The sequence below is a fragment of the Amia ocellicauda genome, chromosome 1 (assembly GCF_036373705.1).
Source record: "Amia ocellicauda isolate fAmiCal2 chromosome 1, fAmiCal2.hap1, whole genome shotgun sequence".
Taxonomy (NCBI): Eukaryota; Metazoa; Chordata; class Actinopteri; order Amiiformes; family Amiidae; genus Amia; species Amia ocellicauda.
The window spans coordinates 12,180,981-12,197,653 of NC_089850.1; the positions used below are offsets into that span (position 1 = coordinate 12,180,981).

General features: G+C 37.8%; 2 protein-coding genes across 5 annotated transcripts in view; one reads left to right on the forward strand and one right to left on the reverse strand.

Annotated features, from left to right (window-relative positions):
* Positions 1-213: 213 nt before the first annotated feature.
* Positions 214-2,128, reverse strand: LOC136766352 (PH domain-containing protein DDB_G0274775). Its single transcript, XM_066719802.1, has 2 exons — positions 1,896-2,128; positions 214-757 (listed from the first exon to the last, which is right to left on the reverse strand). The coding sequence occupies exons 1-2, from the start codon at positions 2,058-2,060 to the stop codon at positions 539-541; spliced, it is 384 nt and encodes a 127-aa protein (XP_066575899.1). The 5' UTR covers positions 2,061-2,128; the 3' UTR covers positions 214-538.
* A 134-nt stretch (positions 2,129-2,262) lies between these two features.
* The window catches only part of prkd3 (protein kinase D3), an 80,074-nt gene continuing 65,663 nt past the window's right edge, over positions 2,263-16,673 (forward strand). For all 4 annotated transcript variants that reach the window (XM_066720988.1, XM_066721007.1, XM_066720998.1 and 1 more), the window contains exons 1-2: positions 2,263-2,549; positions 4,110-5,058. In XM_066720988.1, the coding sequence (XP_066577085.1) occupies positions 4,765-5,058 (294 nt within the window). In that variant the 5' untranslated portion in view covers positions 2,263-2,549; positions 4,110-4,764. The remainder of the gene's footprint in view (positions 2,550-4,109; positions 5,059-16,673) is intronic.

Below are 16,673 nucleotides of genomic sequence, written 5' to 3' on the forward strand. Positions count from 1 at the left end.
CCATTAAGCTTATTTTAGTACTCGTGTTAACTTTTTAAATGTGTTACAGTACAATTATCGGCCATTTATAGGCATGAAACGGTTCTGTGTAAATGTCCTAAATGCCATCCAGACAGTTGGGGTGTTTACAGGGTGGTGGAGTTTCTCAAAAAGCATTCAAAAATGTCTTGGTTCATTCCAGATTTCAGAGAATTACAGTCCCAGAGTGATTACTTTGGGTGTTTTCACATTTTTAAATGGATGTTTAATCTTTAAAAAGTATACAAAAGTATTACAAATAAAAGCACAAATCAGCACTATTGTATGTTACCCTGAGATTTGTTTTCATACAAAAAGTTGATTTTCAACTATATAAACATTTTAAGTTTCAGTACAAATGTTTCTGAAGACTTTTGATTGAAAAAAACGAAATTGGAAGATATCGTGCAGTTTAACAACAAATCTATATATTAAAGTGTGAGATCAGTCCGTGAGGGAGGGACCAGTCCACTATCGATCTGAAAGTGCTCCGTGTCTGTGGAGTGGGTGTCTCTCTGTGCTACTGTATGATACAGGTGTGTGAGGCGTGTCCACTGGAGCTGCTCATGAGGGCCGTACAGATGGCCTGCATCCATTCCTCCTGCTCTTCTGCACTGCTGGCTCTTAGGAAGTAGATCCTCTTGCTCTCCTTTGGAGTGACTGTCCAGCTGAACTGCGAACCACTGTCCTCCACTGGCTTAATACTCGCCCCGACGAGGTTGATTTTCTTATGGTCTTCCTGAGTGGAAAGTTAAATTGTAAGTGCTGTGAGCTGTGAACGGTCCACAGTTTAGACCCCGACCCATATTCTCCAATAGGACAGGCCTTGGTTTTGTTTCAGTACATAATACATGTATGTGTTGGACCTCAGCATGTTTACAACAGTAATTTGTCCATTTGCAGTTTATTTTGCTATGCATGTTTTTAACTCGCCATTGTCTTGCATGGTTTGCATCATGGTGTCCTGCATCTCCACTAGCTTTAGCATTAAGCCTATGTTACTTTGCTGTCACATGCATTACTGGAGTTTCACCAGGGTATACTACAGTAAACCTTTAATAAGCCCAGAGCTAGAATGCATGCGATTCAAACTGAATAATCACTACAATTGCATACTACAATTAGTTAAGATGAAGACTTCATATAATATCTCTCTGAAGGACAGGGGACGTTCCAGATCAAATGCAACACTTTGATTTAGTTATAGCATACTTAGCCTAAGTGTTTTTGAAGGTAACCAACCATCCTCGCTGGGTTATACATTTTCAGGGCTGCAGGGGTGAACCATTAGTATAATTTCAACATTACTCATGACCCCGAGTGTAAGCTTGGAGCACATATTATAAGCCCTGACGTCCACAATCACAACATAACTTGTAACCTGACCCTCTTTGGCCTTTGCCACTCCATGCCATTTTATACGTGCTGATCATTTATTGAATGCACACGCGTCGTCTTTGCTTTAACTTTATTCTCGGTGTGCCTGTCCTAAGCAAAGGGAACAGCTCCGCGTCGCCTCTCATGTGACGGTATTGAAACGCAAGCCGCTGCTGTGCGAGGCCAGCCACGTCTCCGCGGGCACACTCGGCGCAGTGTGGGGGAAGTGGCTGGGGGTTGATGGCAGAGCACTACAGATTAGCGTTACATAACTGGATGCAGTGCTGGGTCCTTGCTTTACGAGCCCGGAGGCCTCACTCCGGCGCAGCCGCACTGCACGACACAGCGCGCGGCATCTCACAGAGCCCGCGCTGTTGCCGTGGAAACGCCAGCATCTCCGTCTCCTTCCTCCGTCTTTACTCCGTCTTTACTCCGTCTCTACTCAGTTACACACCAGCCGGAGCAGCAGCTTTTACCCCGGCCATTGCAAAGCACCTTACCTTTTCATTATCCCCATACAGGAGCTGGGTCTCCTTCAGAACAAACCACGCAGGCTTCCAGCGATAGGTAAATTGCGTCCTCTTCGATAGCCATCCCTTTTTCGCCGCTGTCGTTTCTGCTGCAGTTTCCTCTACACCATTAGAGGTCGCAGATACTACAGCCATTATTATAAGAGCTTAGCAACAACTAACGGAAACGTTTGCCACAGTGCGCATGCGTACCCACGCAGCGCCGCAACAATCCCGACGCGCGATGCACGCTGGGAGATGGTGTCTGTTGGCGTCAGCCGGCTGTAATACGTGGTTTGCAGGGCAGGTGGTAGAACTACACCTCCCAGAGTCCTCTGCGGGTCGGCTCCGAAAGGCAGGGGGAGAAAGTCACAGCTGGAGGGATAATAAGATGCGCATGAACTAGCCAACTGCTTGAGAGGAAAAAAGAAAGTTTTGAAAGAAAGGTGAAGTTGGACCTGAACCTCTCCGCTGATTTGTTCCCGGTTCTTTCATTGCCGAGCGGCCACCCGTGTTCGCGGGGACGTTGTGTGGGATTGGGGCACAGACGCTGTGAATGAGTTGTGCTAATTCCGATTTCGCAGCATCGCTGGAATCGGGAGTCTGCGCTCCTGCCGAGGAAACAAAACCGCCCTTTGGAGAGAGGTAGCGTATTTTGAAAGGCATGCTTCCGTGAAACCGTCCAGAAAGTGGTTTGTCTTCTACTTCCTGGTGGTCTGCTAAAGTATTTAAAGAGTAAAACTGTGGCATTTCAAGTTGTAGATTGATATTCATTATTTATTGGCATATTTGTGGAACGTACGAGGCTTGATCTGTCAGCTCTCCAGTTGGAAGTGGGAGGGTCCAGATGTGTTAGCGCCGGGTTTCCAGATGTGCAATTCATTGTAACTTTGTCCGTTGTCCATAACTGGGCATCAACGTGTTACAGTTACTAATAGTATGTATTATTTACTGGTTTCACTCCGTGCGTGTTGCTAACGTTGATGTTAAAACAAGTATTTCGTACGTAATATTACACATACTAATACACAGTACACACATGTTGTTTGAAAATGATGTTATTTCAATGAAAAGAAAAGCGGTTGAATTAGCATTTTAAAGTTGGGCACTTTATTGCACCAGTTTGGTAATAGCAAATTGTTCGTTTTAAAGCAAGATTCAAATGTGTGTTTTCTTTAGTTGTGATTTAAAATTCAACACATGTCTGCTATGCAAACATCATTTCTGAGTAGTGCACCATGAGAACAAGATTGTTAGGTGATCGTATTTTATTTTCTAAAAAGATGACTAAAGTCAAGAAACAACCATGAGGAGCATTTACTAAGGCTCCAAACAAAGTGGCAGCTGCTTAAATACTTGATCATTTAAGTATTAAATATAGTAGCTTTTGCTTTAACCAAGATTATTGACTTAATTGATCGAAAATAATTGAATGCAAAATCCTTAGAACACGTATGGGATTAACTCACAGGGTGTCTTGTTTTATGCAGCGGTTCAGAAAACATAATTCACGTGCAAATTTCTTCTGATCATACAAAGCTTTTTACTTTTTATAAATATCAGTTTGATATTCCCATCATTTCAATAAAACAATGTTCCTGCGTTATAGCCCCGGGTTTAATAGGTGTAACTACTAGTGCTTTTTCCATGGTCACCCACATGCATTTTATCTATACTTTTACATTGTAAAGTATAAATCGACATCCATGCACGCAAAACTAGAACTGTACAATACAGAAGAGCAAACTGACTGAGTCGTAAGGGTTTTATTTTCCGCCATGCCCAATTTACCACGTTTTTTGAAAAGGGGAAAACAAACTCGCCCTGTTAGAAAACCCTTTGAATGTGCCCATGGGAATCCTTCAATTATTGTAGCATTTTACAACTTCAGTGTGTCCTCCCTCCTTTTTAATGACAAGAAATCAGCTCGACAGTATCTCCACCTTTGTCGCTTTTGCAGAAGTATTACTTTCGTTCAAAAATGGAGATTGAATGGAACAAACTGCTATTGCATCTGTGCGTTTGGCTTCCCCCCCGTTTTATGCACAACACGAGTTGACAGTCTGACGCAGATGCCGTATTCTGTCTTCGTGTCGGTGCATCAAACTATTTGAAGCCCATTGTTCGTTCATATTGCTGAAACACAGTGTAACGCATGCCCTGTCCTGTCCTGTGCTGTGTGTCTGTGTGTCTGTGTGTCGCTAGATTTCCGGGCGCTGCTGCGGGACGTCTGGCGACAGCGGCTGCAGATGCGCCGGGAGGGATGGCCGTGGTGTAGGAGCAGCCCTCCCGTCTGGTTCAAACACAAAAGCGTGTTTTCCAAAGCAATACACCGTTTGTGAAGAGGACGCCTCATCGACTAGGATTGTTTTGCTTGTAAGTGTGCTTTAAAACTTGCCGAAGAAACGAAAAAGCGAGGATGAAGTCGGAATCAACAGGCTGCTGCTGAAAGGAAAACTACTTTCAAATTGGACTTTATGAGGAATCGGCCAAGAAGCTCTAGCCCTTTGAAACTTTGAATGGTCGCCGCAAATTGGGATTCACACCAACATCTGAATATGCGTTTCTATGCGCGAAAGCGACGCTGCTGATTAACTGCAGGTCATTGTATCTGGATTTTGATCGCACCCTTAGAGCATCTGCATTAATCCCACAGAGGAGCCCGCAAGCATGGATCTACAGCCCAGCTATTGAACAAATCCAGAGCTTCTAAAGTCTCTGTATTCATTATTACTTCAACAATAATATATAGGCTATATATATATATGTATGCATGTATGTATATATATATATAGCCTATATATATATATATATGTATTTATTTTTTTAACACAGTAATCATCTCAAAAACGAAAATCCAATGTCTGCCTGCAGCAGCTCATCTCTTCCATCCTTACAAAAACCATACCCCCTTTCTCAATATCCAGTTTCCCCGCCGACCCCTTCCCCGTCCCCCAGCCCGCCAGCAGCTCTCTATAGCCGCTTGTCTAATGGGAGCCTGAGCGCCCCGAGTCCCACCAACTCCCGGGGCTCTTTCCACGGGGTGTCTTTCCTGCTGCAGATCGGCCTGACCCGGGAAACTGTCACCATCGAGGCGCATGAGCTCTCCCTGTCTGCGGTCAAGGATCTAGTCTGTTCTATTGTGGACCAGAAGGTAATTATTATGATGATGATGATTATTATTATTATTAGTAGTAGTATGTGTTGTTGATGTTCATTTGGTGGTGTTGCTGAAAGACCAAAGTTCTTTTTTTTAATATCCATATAATAGTTTTCTTATTTACTATGAACTGTCTGCATTTCTGGTCAACCTTTACATTAAATGCTCAGCATCAGTCAGCAGCTTATCTCATACATTGGTAGCTTCAAAACCACAACAGTGTTTTTTTTTTTTTGGGGTGCAACAGATTAGATTACATTTCCATTTGCCTAATTGAAGTTGGGTTTGAAAACCCAGCACTGCAATCATGGACAAAAGGCACGATTGCTCTAAATATTACTAAAGTGACACTGTTGTACTGAAGGCCTTTGTTTATTGAATGCATGTTTCTTACTGAATTTGTCATTTAAATTGTCCTGTGATTAGTAGTAAGTGACAGAGCTGTTTTTTCACACAGTTTAAAGAACAGCTTGCATAACAAAGTGGATACTTATGGAAAGTGCCAGAATATTACCATCACTGTTGGAGCCTTTGTTGATGATGCCATGCTTGGTCACTACAGTCAAAAACATGTAACTAACTGTTTGCCAATAAAGGGAACACTCTGTTAAAACAGCCAAATCATCTTCCCTTTGTTGTAAAAACGACAAGTTATTGAGTTGATTTCTAGCATTTAACACAATTATTATATTAATTTTACATATATATACATTTACAAATATACATTTGATAAATCTTACAACACACATGCCCCCTAGGAGTATACACATATTCTGTGTACTAACCAGTTAAAATAAATCACACACACGCAAAGTCAACAGAATGGTAAAGAGGTTCGACTGCCTTTATTCTGTCTACTCTGTTGAGGCTTCAGTGACATACTGTGCTGACATCCTGTTTTACGGTATTAATTAATTTTGAAAAAAGTTCCCAACGTACAGAAAGATAGGTGTGCTTATGCTTTAGACTTTCATTTACTGTTCTGTCCTTTCAAATACAGCACAGTGTCTCACCGTCATATCTGTATGCAATTTAAATGTATGCCACTTCTTCAAGCTAAGTTTGCTGGATTGTTTTCAGAATAAATATTAAGTGTGCAGGCTATATCTGAAAACATATAGGCCTACCCACCTGACTCTTTTATATATGGATATTTGTAGAGCTTTGATATGGAGTGTTTTATTACTTTTAAAATATGAATTGGCGGAGTAATCTGTGAATGGTGGATGTGTGATGAATTGCTAGTATATATATATTTTTAATTACACCAGAATTGTGCATTGCTGTGATGGAAGACTTAGGACATTTGTGCAGAAAGATAGAGAAAACTTAGACATCAGTAGTTTGGAAAGCCAAAGTTGTGGTTTTTTACTTTTCTGTTAACTTCATTTTTATTTGTCTTTAAAGCTGAGACCTTTAATGTCTAAACTAAATCCTACAAAACAACGAGAGCTGTACCCAGAGTAGGAGATGAAGCATGCCAGCATAACCTCACACAACCTCTGCATTGCTTATATCATTGTGTGCCTGTGCGAAAGCTGTTTTCTTGCCGTTTGGGTCAGTAGTTTACAAGTCCTGTTTGCTCGCTGGACAGGAAAATAAGGAAATTAATGATGTCATGTTACAGTTTTGCCTGCTTTCGCTGTGCACACAGACGCATGTTTCTAGGAATGTTGCATTTCTAAGGATAGCGTTCTGCATGTATTTACATGGGATGTGTTTTTTTTGTTTTGTTGTACGTGCTCTGCAATTTAATTAAGTTCTGTAATTGGAGAATCTAGTCAATTAGGATATTTTTCTTTCACCTTTTCTATCCAATAAGAATGAGTGGTTCTATAGGTTAGCAAAATTTACTTAACAAAAATAAAACTTCACTTATATGACAACTTTTCAGAGGTAGTGAAAAATATTAGATCAAATCAGTCTGCATGCTCTTTATGTTCTTACTGAATTTAGATTGTTATTATTGTACTTAAAGGTTGGTATACATTGTATGTGTTATGTAAAAAAAAAAAAAGGTAAAAGCTAATTGATGTGACATATTTATAAAACTGGTAGCTAGACCAAATGAAAACCTTGGTGTACATGTGAATAGTAAAGTATAAACCTGTACCCTATCAAGGTTTAGCTTTGATTGTTTGTCAAAAACCACTTTCTTCTACTTATAAAACTTAATAAGGTGTAAGTTTGTGATTTGCAGGCAGTTCAAAGTGTTGTTTTGGTTTCAACCAAGCGTGTTTGTTTTCAGTCAGTCTTTAGTTTATTTAATTTGCTTTCTAACCATTGCTTTCAAGTGATACAATTACAAGAGGTATTTGCTTGTAATGTTACAGGCAAATTGTCTGTTGTGAAGGAGTCATTCAGTAGTTTACCCTGGATTTACTAATTAATTAAGCCTCAGCACGGCTCACTTTTAAACATGTATTTGTAGTAAAAATTTATATGGAAAAGGTCAAAGAAGAATGCTGGAGCATAAGCTTTTCCAATAGAGACCCTAATCATAGGTTATACTAGTTTGGATGATTCAAAAGTATACACGCGCAAGAGATTTCAGGTTTTCCATCTGTAGCTGTGGATTTTGTGGAGCTTAGAAACAATGAATCAATTTTCACAGCCCTGTTTAATGCATAAAGATGGACAATTTTAGGGTGCTTGTTGAGAAGTGTCTATTAAACACTAGCAGCCTGTAATATGTTTGAAGTTTTAAAACATAAACAAGCTTTTCCAATGAGGGTACAATGCAGCCTATATGTTATATTGTGTGACACCAAAATGAAAAAAGTATCCATTTACATTGTACATTCTTTAAGGTGTACAGAAGTCGACTTACTCCTGGTATGAAAGTAATGTCAGATTTATAGTTTCTAGTAACATTTCTTTGTGTTAAAACATTGTTCTTAGATTAAAAACAGCTCTGCACTGAAAATACAGGGCCTGAGTCTCCCAGACAAAATCAGCATAATAAAAAATATTTATTATGTAAGCCTTATTGCCAGAGACTTTGACACTGCCTTTGCATTTAGTCTATTACTCTCTGCTGTCCCCACTCTTCCGATTTAAGTCTTTCTTTGCTGGCTCAAAAGCTGATAAGGGGGCTTATTCAGTAAACAGGAATAGCAGGTAAAACGTTAAGAGTCCAACTCATGCATTTTATTTATGTCAGAGTCTCACCAACAGAGTAATATTGATAGTAGAAAATACAGTATTTTGAATGTACAGTAGTCAGATGTCCCGGTGAAAGCATCATTCAAAATGCTGTGTTCCTCAAGCGAGAAAAAACAAACAAAAAAACAAATGATGGAATTAATCTTCTTTGAATTCTATTCATAAGGAATATGTGTTATAGATATTTTTGGACCTGGCAGACTAAGAGAATTGAAATTAGCAAGTTCTCCAACTATTCATGTGATAACGTTCGTACATAATGCTTTCTCTAGGTATACCACAGGATTGTACATCATAAGTGCTTGGGGATATGTTTTGTTAATGTTTAATGGTTATTAAAAACGTTGATTTTGCAGGGTACAAGCAGGAGCAATAAATACAACTGGGGGTATCCCTGGCAACCAGACTTGTGTTTAGTACACAATTTTTTTAAAACCCAAACGTATATATTATATTTTTTAAAGAGAAGTAAATGGCCTTAAATCAAAATGAACCCCTAAACTATGTATGATCAGGTCTGATTATGCTGAAAAGCCACATACTGAACGGAAAGATATAATTTATTACTATTAGCCTATTATTTGTCATGTTCTACTACATGTAACAGTCTCAGCCCACTGCACATTTTTCACTTTGTTTACTTTAATTAGATTCACGTTTTTCGCATTGCACTTCTTAATTTGTGTTCTCTCTTTGCAGTCCCTGTGCAGTGCTAAGCAGTTTAATTGGATACTTTAAATGTATACTATTTAAAGAGGCATATTTAACAATTCAAATAGGTGCATGCAAACCTTCCAACTCTCCACTGTGTGTCTCTTTCATTAAAATAGATAAAATACAGGCAGTCAAATAGTATGTTTCAGGATTTGTTGTATGAGTTGTAAGACCAGTAGCTAATGATAATCATTCGTTTTTTAAAGGATCCCTGAAATGAGAAAATGATAGGTTTGTGTTCAGAGCTGCAGATAAAGTTATAGCTGTCTGTCAGACTAAGTGTCAAGTATATCTACTTGGTTGACAGCAATTTTCTATTTGTAGCCTGTATCGCAATCATGTCCGTTTTCTTCCATTTTGCTTGTGTGTCGTAAAGCAGGGTTTACTTGCCTCCAAAATTATTGCTCATGTCATTATATATGTAGGCTTGGTGCGTATTTGGGTTTCCAATTCGTATTGCGCTTGTTCATAATGCTGCCACCTACTGCTTTTTCAGAAATAGGCTGTTGTACTGTGGAAGATGGAACGTGTCGTTCAGATGTTTATTTCCTGTCCATGGCTTGAATTCGTGGGAACAAATGGATGACACCAGGAATTAGTCTATTTTCTCCAGATCGGTAGCGTTACATATGTTTACAAATGCAATTTTACAACATTTCTTGTTTATAACAAGAAGAATATTACTGGATCAGTACAGTTATTTTATTGTATTTGAAACACCCAATTTTACTATACACTAATACATTTACATTTTACTAATATGTAACATTACAACAGAAGCTTTATTGATAATCTCAATTGGTATATTTAAACTCCAATCCAATAATCAGGCAGCATCTAACCTATGTGTCAATCACACTTAGAGGCTTTTTGTGCAAAGCAGAGATGTGTGGATTGTAGTCACTTTGAACCACACACCCTGGTTGCACCCATGTCTTGGGCGTTCCACTTCAAACAATGTTCACAGTTGTTCGGAGCTGGGCGACGTGAAGAGGAGTGAGGGTTTCGGTTTTGACAGCAGTGGGAGAGCCCCTGGGCACATGGAGGTCAAGGGAAATCCCCCTCCTTTTCTTGACTCCATATGCCCAGTTTTTACAGAATGAAAATGTGAAGTGACATTGCTGAAAAGTGTTTTTTTTTTATTTTCTCAATTGCGGTTACATACGTTATGCTTTCTAAAATCCAGACATATCAGATTGTCTTTTTCATTTTATGTATTTTAAGATGAGGGATCAGATCATATCTTTATAATCTTTGCTCAAAATAGAGGATATTTTGAATCATACTCTGTCTTTGTATCTTTAGTCTATTAAGATACAGAAACAAACATCACATGTTTTGTCACTGTCTCCTTACTATATTTTTTATGAAGAGGATATGTTTCCCCTAATGGTTATGAGGAAAAAATAGTCCTAATTAAAAATAATATTTTATTTACACAGAGTTATCTGATTTAACTGTCTGATAATTGTTTCCCTTTATTACCTATTTTAAATTGTTTCTCAAGGAAATTACACAGTATGTATAATTATGTAATTTTGTAAGTATGTTTTAAAAGCCTTTAAATAATAAACAAATGGCAGATTAAACCACATTTATAGTTACACTTAAAATATTGCTCAATCCTGCCACTCATTTCTGTGTTAGAAAATTTACATAATGTTATAATCTAATTGTGTGTGCCTCACAGTTTATTAATTGTGAATGTAGCTGGCGGATGTAAATCAAGTAGATTTAAATCACTAATTTAAAGTGTGTACCCCTCATTTTAATTAGTAATTGAAATATACTTGAGACAGGGTATTAAAAAGTAATAAACTCTGATTCAGTTGGGAAAACACTGTAAAAATGCCCAGTGAAACAAAATGAGTTAAGAAAGGATGCTTCAGCAAAGCATTTCCATCCGTGGGCTTTCTGACATGGCAGATCCTTCTGTTTATATGAAATGTCTAAACTGTAAGGATGTCTGTCTGTTTTTATTATGTTCTTAAAACATTCTGGCCATTCAGTAATAAACAGAAAAGTGAAAACAAATTAACAAAGCCATGATGGAATGTGACTGATTTTAATAAAAAAATAATTCCATTAGCCCAAATTTTGTTTGGCCATATGAAAGTGGCCTTAAGGCAGAGGAAACTGTGTGAAACTGAACTAACTTTATGTAGGAAGTACGGTATTAAGAACTCATCATCTAATGTGTAATGGATTATCCTGACCGAGAGAAGCCAGGACACAATCACAAGAACCAAAGTACGTGCTGACTTATAGTGGATGCCCTAGAAACAACTCTTAGTGCTTAGTTAGCGGTTGTAGGTAATGTAAATATTGTGAAAGGCATAGTAACCTAATAAAAAAAGTAAAGAGACCGTACCTTTACAGCATTGCTGCATTTGTTTTTAAATTCAAATATTTAAAAATATATTACGAGTATTTGGTCTGCATAATTTGATTGTGAGTTCCACAGCTTAACTGATGTTTAAAGCTAGACTGCGTCTCTCAGTAGTAGCACTGCTCACAGTATAGGGTCATTTTAAGTAAAGGATCTTTAAAAGATGTGCCAAAGCACACAAACGGTTTATAAAAGTGTCATGGGACAAATAGACAAACTGACATACATAGCAGTATTCCATATTTTGTTAAAATACAGCCATTAAGCCTATAATTTTAGTCCATAAAAGCTATAGTGAAGTCAGATGTTTTTCTTTTCCCCCTTTCACGCTTAGAGTTAATGTCCCTGGGACTAGAGCTTCAAAGCCAAGACACAAACCATTCAGTTTACCCTGTGTGTGCCTGTGTATCACATAATTGTTGTTTTTATTTAGAAAAAGCAGCAGCAAGCAGCGCATAAAAACGAATTGAACGGCTAACACTAAGTCAAATTACAGTTTAAAAAATTGTGGTACTGCAGTACTGTGTAGTGAAATGGCCACAGAAATGAATTTTGCTGAGCTGCTGCTGAGACTATACAGGTTCACTGATAAATAAACACACAGCACTATTTCAACAAAATGCAAGTCAAATGTCAAAGTAGCTGGAGGGATAGAATTAATAATTTAAAGATCCTTGCCTGTTTACGTCTCTTTCAGTGCAGTTTAGGTCAAGTTCACATTCTTGCAGCCCAGTGTAATGCTACTTTACTTCATGTGGTCTGCTGATGTTCGCTAACTAGTTATCTCGGGTTCTGGTTCGTGAAGCAGAAAATCGGATTGCTATTGATATATGCAGGGATCTTGTAATACCTTGGCGTACTTGCAAGAATTCCAAGGGGAAGCAGTAGGACTTGTGCTGGAAAAGGCCTTTGTATTTGTACTATGAATTAGCATGTAGAATTCATAAATGTTTCACCCATCTTAAAATTAATGGGTGGTACATTGTGACATTCATTCATTTAAAGTCAAGGCCACAATGTTTACGTAAGAAATGTGATTTAATTTCTTGGGTTTGACGCTGTCTTTGTGTGTTGTGTGTGTGTGCGCTGCACTGTGGAAATCGGTTGGAGGATAAAGTGGCTAATGAAAGTCGACTTGAATCAAACAGGATATTATTTTCAGGGTCAAAGGTCATTGGTATTATGCTGTAATCTTGCTCCGCTGGATATTTGCCCTACATTTACATGGTTCTCATAGTTTTGGATGGGTTTATAGGGAATTGTCCTGTAGTAAGAAGGAGGTGAAAAGGTAGCAATAATATTGGATGTGATTTCCTTTATGTTGTGAAGGTTAAGTGTGGTTATGTGGAAGATGAAAGCTGAAATATTTTTAGTTACATGATTTGGGAAATTGTGGAAACATTTGATAAGAATAAGGTCTTGTGTATATATAATAATCTATCACAACACCAATGTGTATGATTTACTAATGCCTTCAAACCAACTGCCCTGATGGTACTTGAACTGGGATTGTTGAAGACAGAGGTCATTGTCCTACACTAATAGGCTTAAAAGCTTTGTTGGAGTGTTGCTTTGAAGCACGAACATCTGGATTTCATATTGCTAGAAAATATGGCTTTTCTCTTCTTGCTCACTAAAGAGCCCATCTTCACACACTTGAAAATTGAAGTGAAATCCGCAAGTAGCACTGGATTTGAAAGGGACTTGGCTTAAACAGTTTAGGGATTTAAACCCACTTCAGTCATTCTTGAATTTCTCTGTGCAGCAGCAAAGAAAGCGCTTGAATTGACAGGAACCGGACAGGAAATATATTTGTCCGATATATTTTATGTGGTAATATCATAGTGGAGTGTGATAGTGTTTGCATTGAGCATTGCCGTCATCCTGTCATTTCCTGAGATGTAAGGCAGGCTTGTGGGTTTTACCAGTTAGCGTTCATTGTAAAAGGATATTCATTTTTAAACAAAGCTGACACATTAAAGAAAGTTGTATACTTGTTTTTATTTTACATTTTACTTACACCTCACTTTCCTCGTTTGTTTTCCAATATTGAGCCATTGTTTTATTATAATTTGTTCCTTCAAATTTTGGAACTCCAGTGTTGATGATTTTCAGAAATATGCAGCAGTCCCAGACCTTTCATGTCTGTTAAGGTTAGTTGAATTGTTTAAGTTCGATGTGATCAAACAATGCTGTAGGATGAGACATATGCACCGTTTAGCATCGTGAAAATCAAGCTCCACATTGTGAGAAAATAAACAAATTGGGAGGGAAGCCATAAGACCTTGAACCTGATCTATAGATCATCATGTTTTTCCGACAAGCTAAGAGGGATATCTTTAGGTACATTGAACATCAGAGAAGACAGCAAGTAACTTTACGGATGTAGCTGTCTCAATCTTTCATGGGTATTGAAACAACTGTAACAATATACCTATATGCTGCTATTATATATAATGTATTTATCTATGAAGCTGAGAATCAGAGTAAACTAGATTTAAATGAAAATGTGTGAACTTTGGCTATATTCTGTCTTTCCTCATTTCGATTTAGACTGGCTGTGTGTTTAGGGTCATTATCATTAGGGAAAATAAAGCCTGCACTCTTCAGTAGCCACTCTGAGAATGTTACGTGATGTTGAAAAATGGAAAAATATTTTGTTTCCTTTATCTCCACTGCCTCACAAAATAATCCAAAACATTGTAAGCACTATATATAATCTTGGAGGGTTTATCAGTTTTTATACTCAAATACTGTTTCCTCTTTAAACAGACCAATCTCCATGGTTTAATGCCCATCCTAGGTATTGTGTGACATAATTTCTATAAAGACTCTTGAGCTGCAACTTCCACCATTATGACATCTAGTTAAAGACGTCAGTTTACTCTGGTTGTTTTGATATCGAGATTTGAAATAATTGTATTCATCAGAAACTCAACACATGCGATCTGTATTCTCTTTAAATAGATTTTTGTAATTCTTAACACATCTACCTTTGTTTGAATAGCTTCCAGTAAATATTAAGTAAATAGCTTTTATTTAATTTGCATGTAACAGACTTGGAAGAATTATCTTTTTCATTAGTGAAGAGCAACAACAAAACATGGACACACGTATAGGTCCTTGGCCAGTGTATTAGAAGAAATTAATTATCTGACATTCTATGTACTGATATCCCTTAAATTGAAGTCCTTTTTTGAATTGATAATAAAACATTCATATTGATAGATGTGCTCATTTTGTATATACTATTTTCTGCACATACTCACTGTTTATTTTATATAGATTAAATGCAAATTAAATCGCTTATACAATGGTGGCTGTTATGGTTTCTAGGTTTTCAAAGTGCCTGAAGAAATAAAACTTATTTTCTGGGTAACAGTCAGATACTGCTGGCATGCAGTTTCTTTACTAGGCAAAGGAGAATCATAATCACATTCCAGCAGAATGTGTTAAGCTTTTAGTGTTTGAATCCCAGATGAATGTTCAGTTGCATAATATCCCAAGACCTGCTGAATGGATAAAAGCTTTGGTAGAAGTGGTAGAAATCTAATGGGGGAAACTAGAGTTTGCAGGCTACCAAATCTTTACTGGTTGGATTTTACACTCTAGACATATTTTTTCAGTTGAATATAAAGAGGACAGTCTTGTCAGATCCAATTTGTATGGTCACCTTGTAAAACCAGACTCAACTTGTAAAACCAGTCACCTTGTAAACCCAGTTTGGGGGCACATTTCCATACGTACATGCAGACTGCATCTCTACAATGGTGATTAATGGTTATTATTCTCCTTTCACAAACACTTCATGGTTCTACAAACAGAGGATTTATATACTTAAAGAAAGAAGATCAACTTCTTCAAAATAAGCAGGTATGAGTGTGGTTGGAAAGGGAAACAACAGTTTCAGTGTTTTTACCAGCTACGCTTCTGCCTTTGCAAACTTTTTACCATTAGAACATAAATGCACATCACAAATAGTGATCAGGTGACTTCCTGTTTAACATGGTGTGCTATGCCACTACTACTTTGCAAAAATTGTGATCACACTCAAGTATATTCTTAGTTAAGAGATAGAAGTAAGGTTAAAAACATCAAATACAGGACTAATATAGAGACAGAATGAACATCAGAACATCAGTACTACATACACCAGGTTATATATAGAGGCACTAGGAGTAATGAAATACCTTTTTTTTTTTTTATTTACCTCTGACCACCACATTATTAGTCTGTTTACATCCCTGGACAGATTTGAGAAGTATGCCACAGACCCTTCTGGAAGATTGTGTGTGTGTTGCCTGATGGATCACTTTGCCTACTTGAATGTTAAATCTCATGACTTACATTTGCTCAAGTTATGTAAAACCTTTAAACTGTCCCTTTTAATGTAAAAATCATACAATCCAAGGCACTAAAGCAATTACACCGTAACAATGTTTTTTTTTATAAAATCCATTTTACTGTCTGAAATAATTGCCTGGCAAATACTGCCACGAACAACAAAAATGCAGTCAGTATTCCAAGCCCATTGGCAGGATTATTTTGGCAGGAAACCTCAGATGATGAAGAGGAGAGTGAATGTGCTGGCCAGTAGGACTGCAATGGGAGTAGAAGGGCTGCTTTTGAGCCACTGCCCAAAGTTTGCAGTGTGCAGTGAAAAAAACATGTCAATTATTAGAAACAAGAAGTCATTGTAATAATAACTTACCTAGTGCACTGGTATCCAAACATGAGATGTGGGAGTATGATGGCTGATAAATCATTTGTATAGCCATGCTAGTCAATGGCTCATAAAAGATGACACAGATTTCAAGATAAATGTCATCCTGTTTGTGTGGAGGTGGATCTATTTTGCTTTCGGGTTGTTTCGCATCCTCTTGTCTATGTCTTAGAATGGACTGATTCTCAAGTACACCAGGATATCTTTGCCAAGAAAATACTGTATTATCCTGTCAAGCTCAAGCTTGGGTGGTAATTGACTTTCCATCAGAATAATAGACCACAGCTAATGCACAAGCCTATGAATAAATGGATCAAGGATAATAAAGTCTCAATCTCAATTGGCCATCCCAATCTTGAGAGCTCAATTCTGACTGGAGCATTTGTGGTTTGATCTGAAGGGAGGGGCTGACATGTGGAACCTGTGCACCATGGAGGAGGAGGAGCTTCTGTGAAAGTAGTCAAAGTGCCTTAACCTCTTGAAAGGCTTTGGAATTAATCAAAGTTTCCAAGGCCAAAGGGAGATAACACAATAACAGATTTAATTTCAATTGAATTATTAACTGGTAATGCAGTATCCCTTGTAATACATGCAGATTTCTTCCATTAAAATGAACAA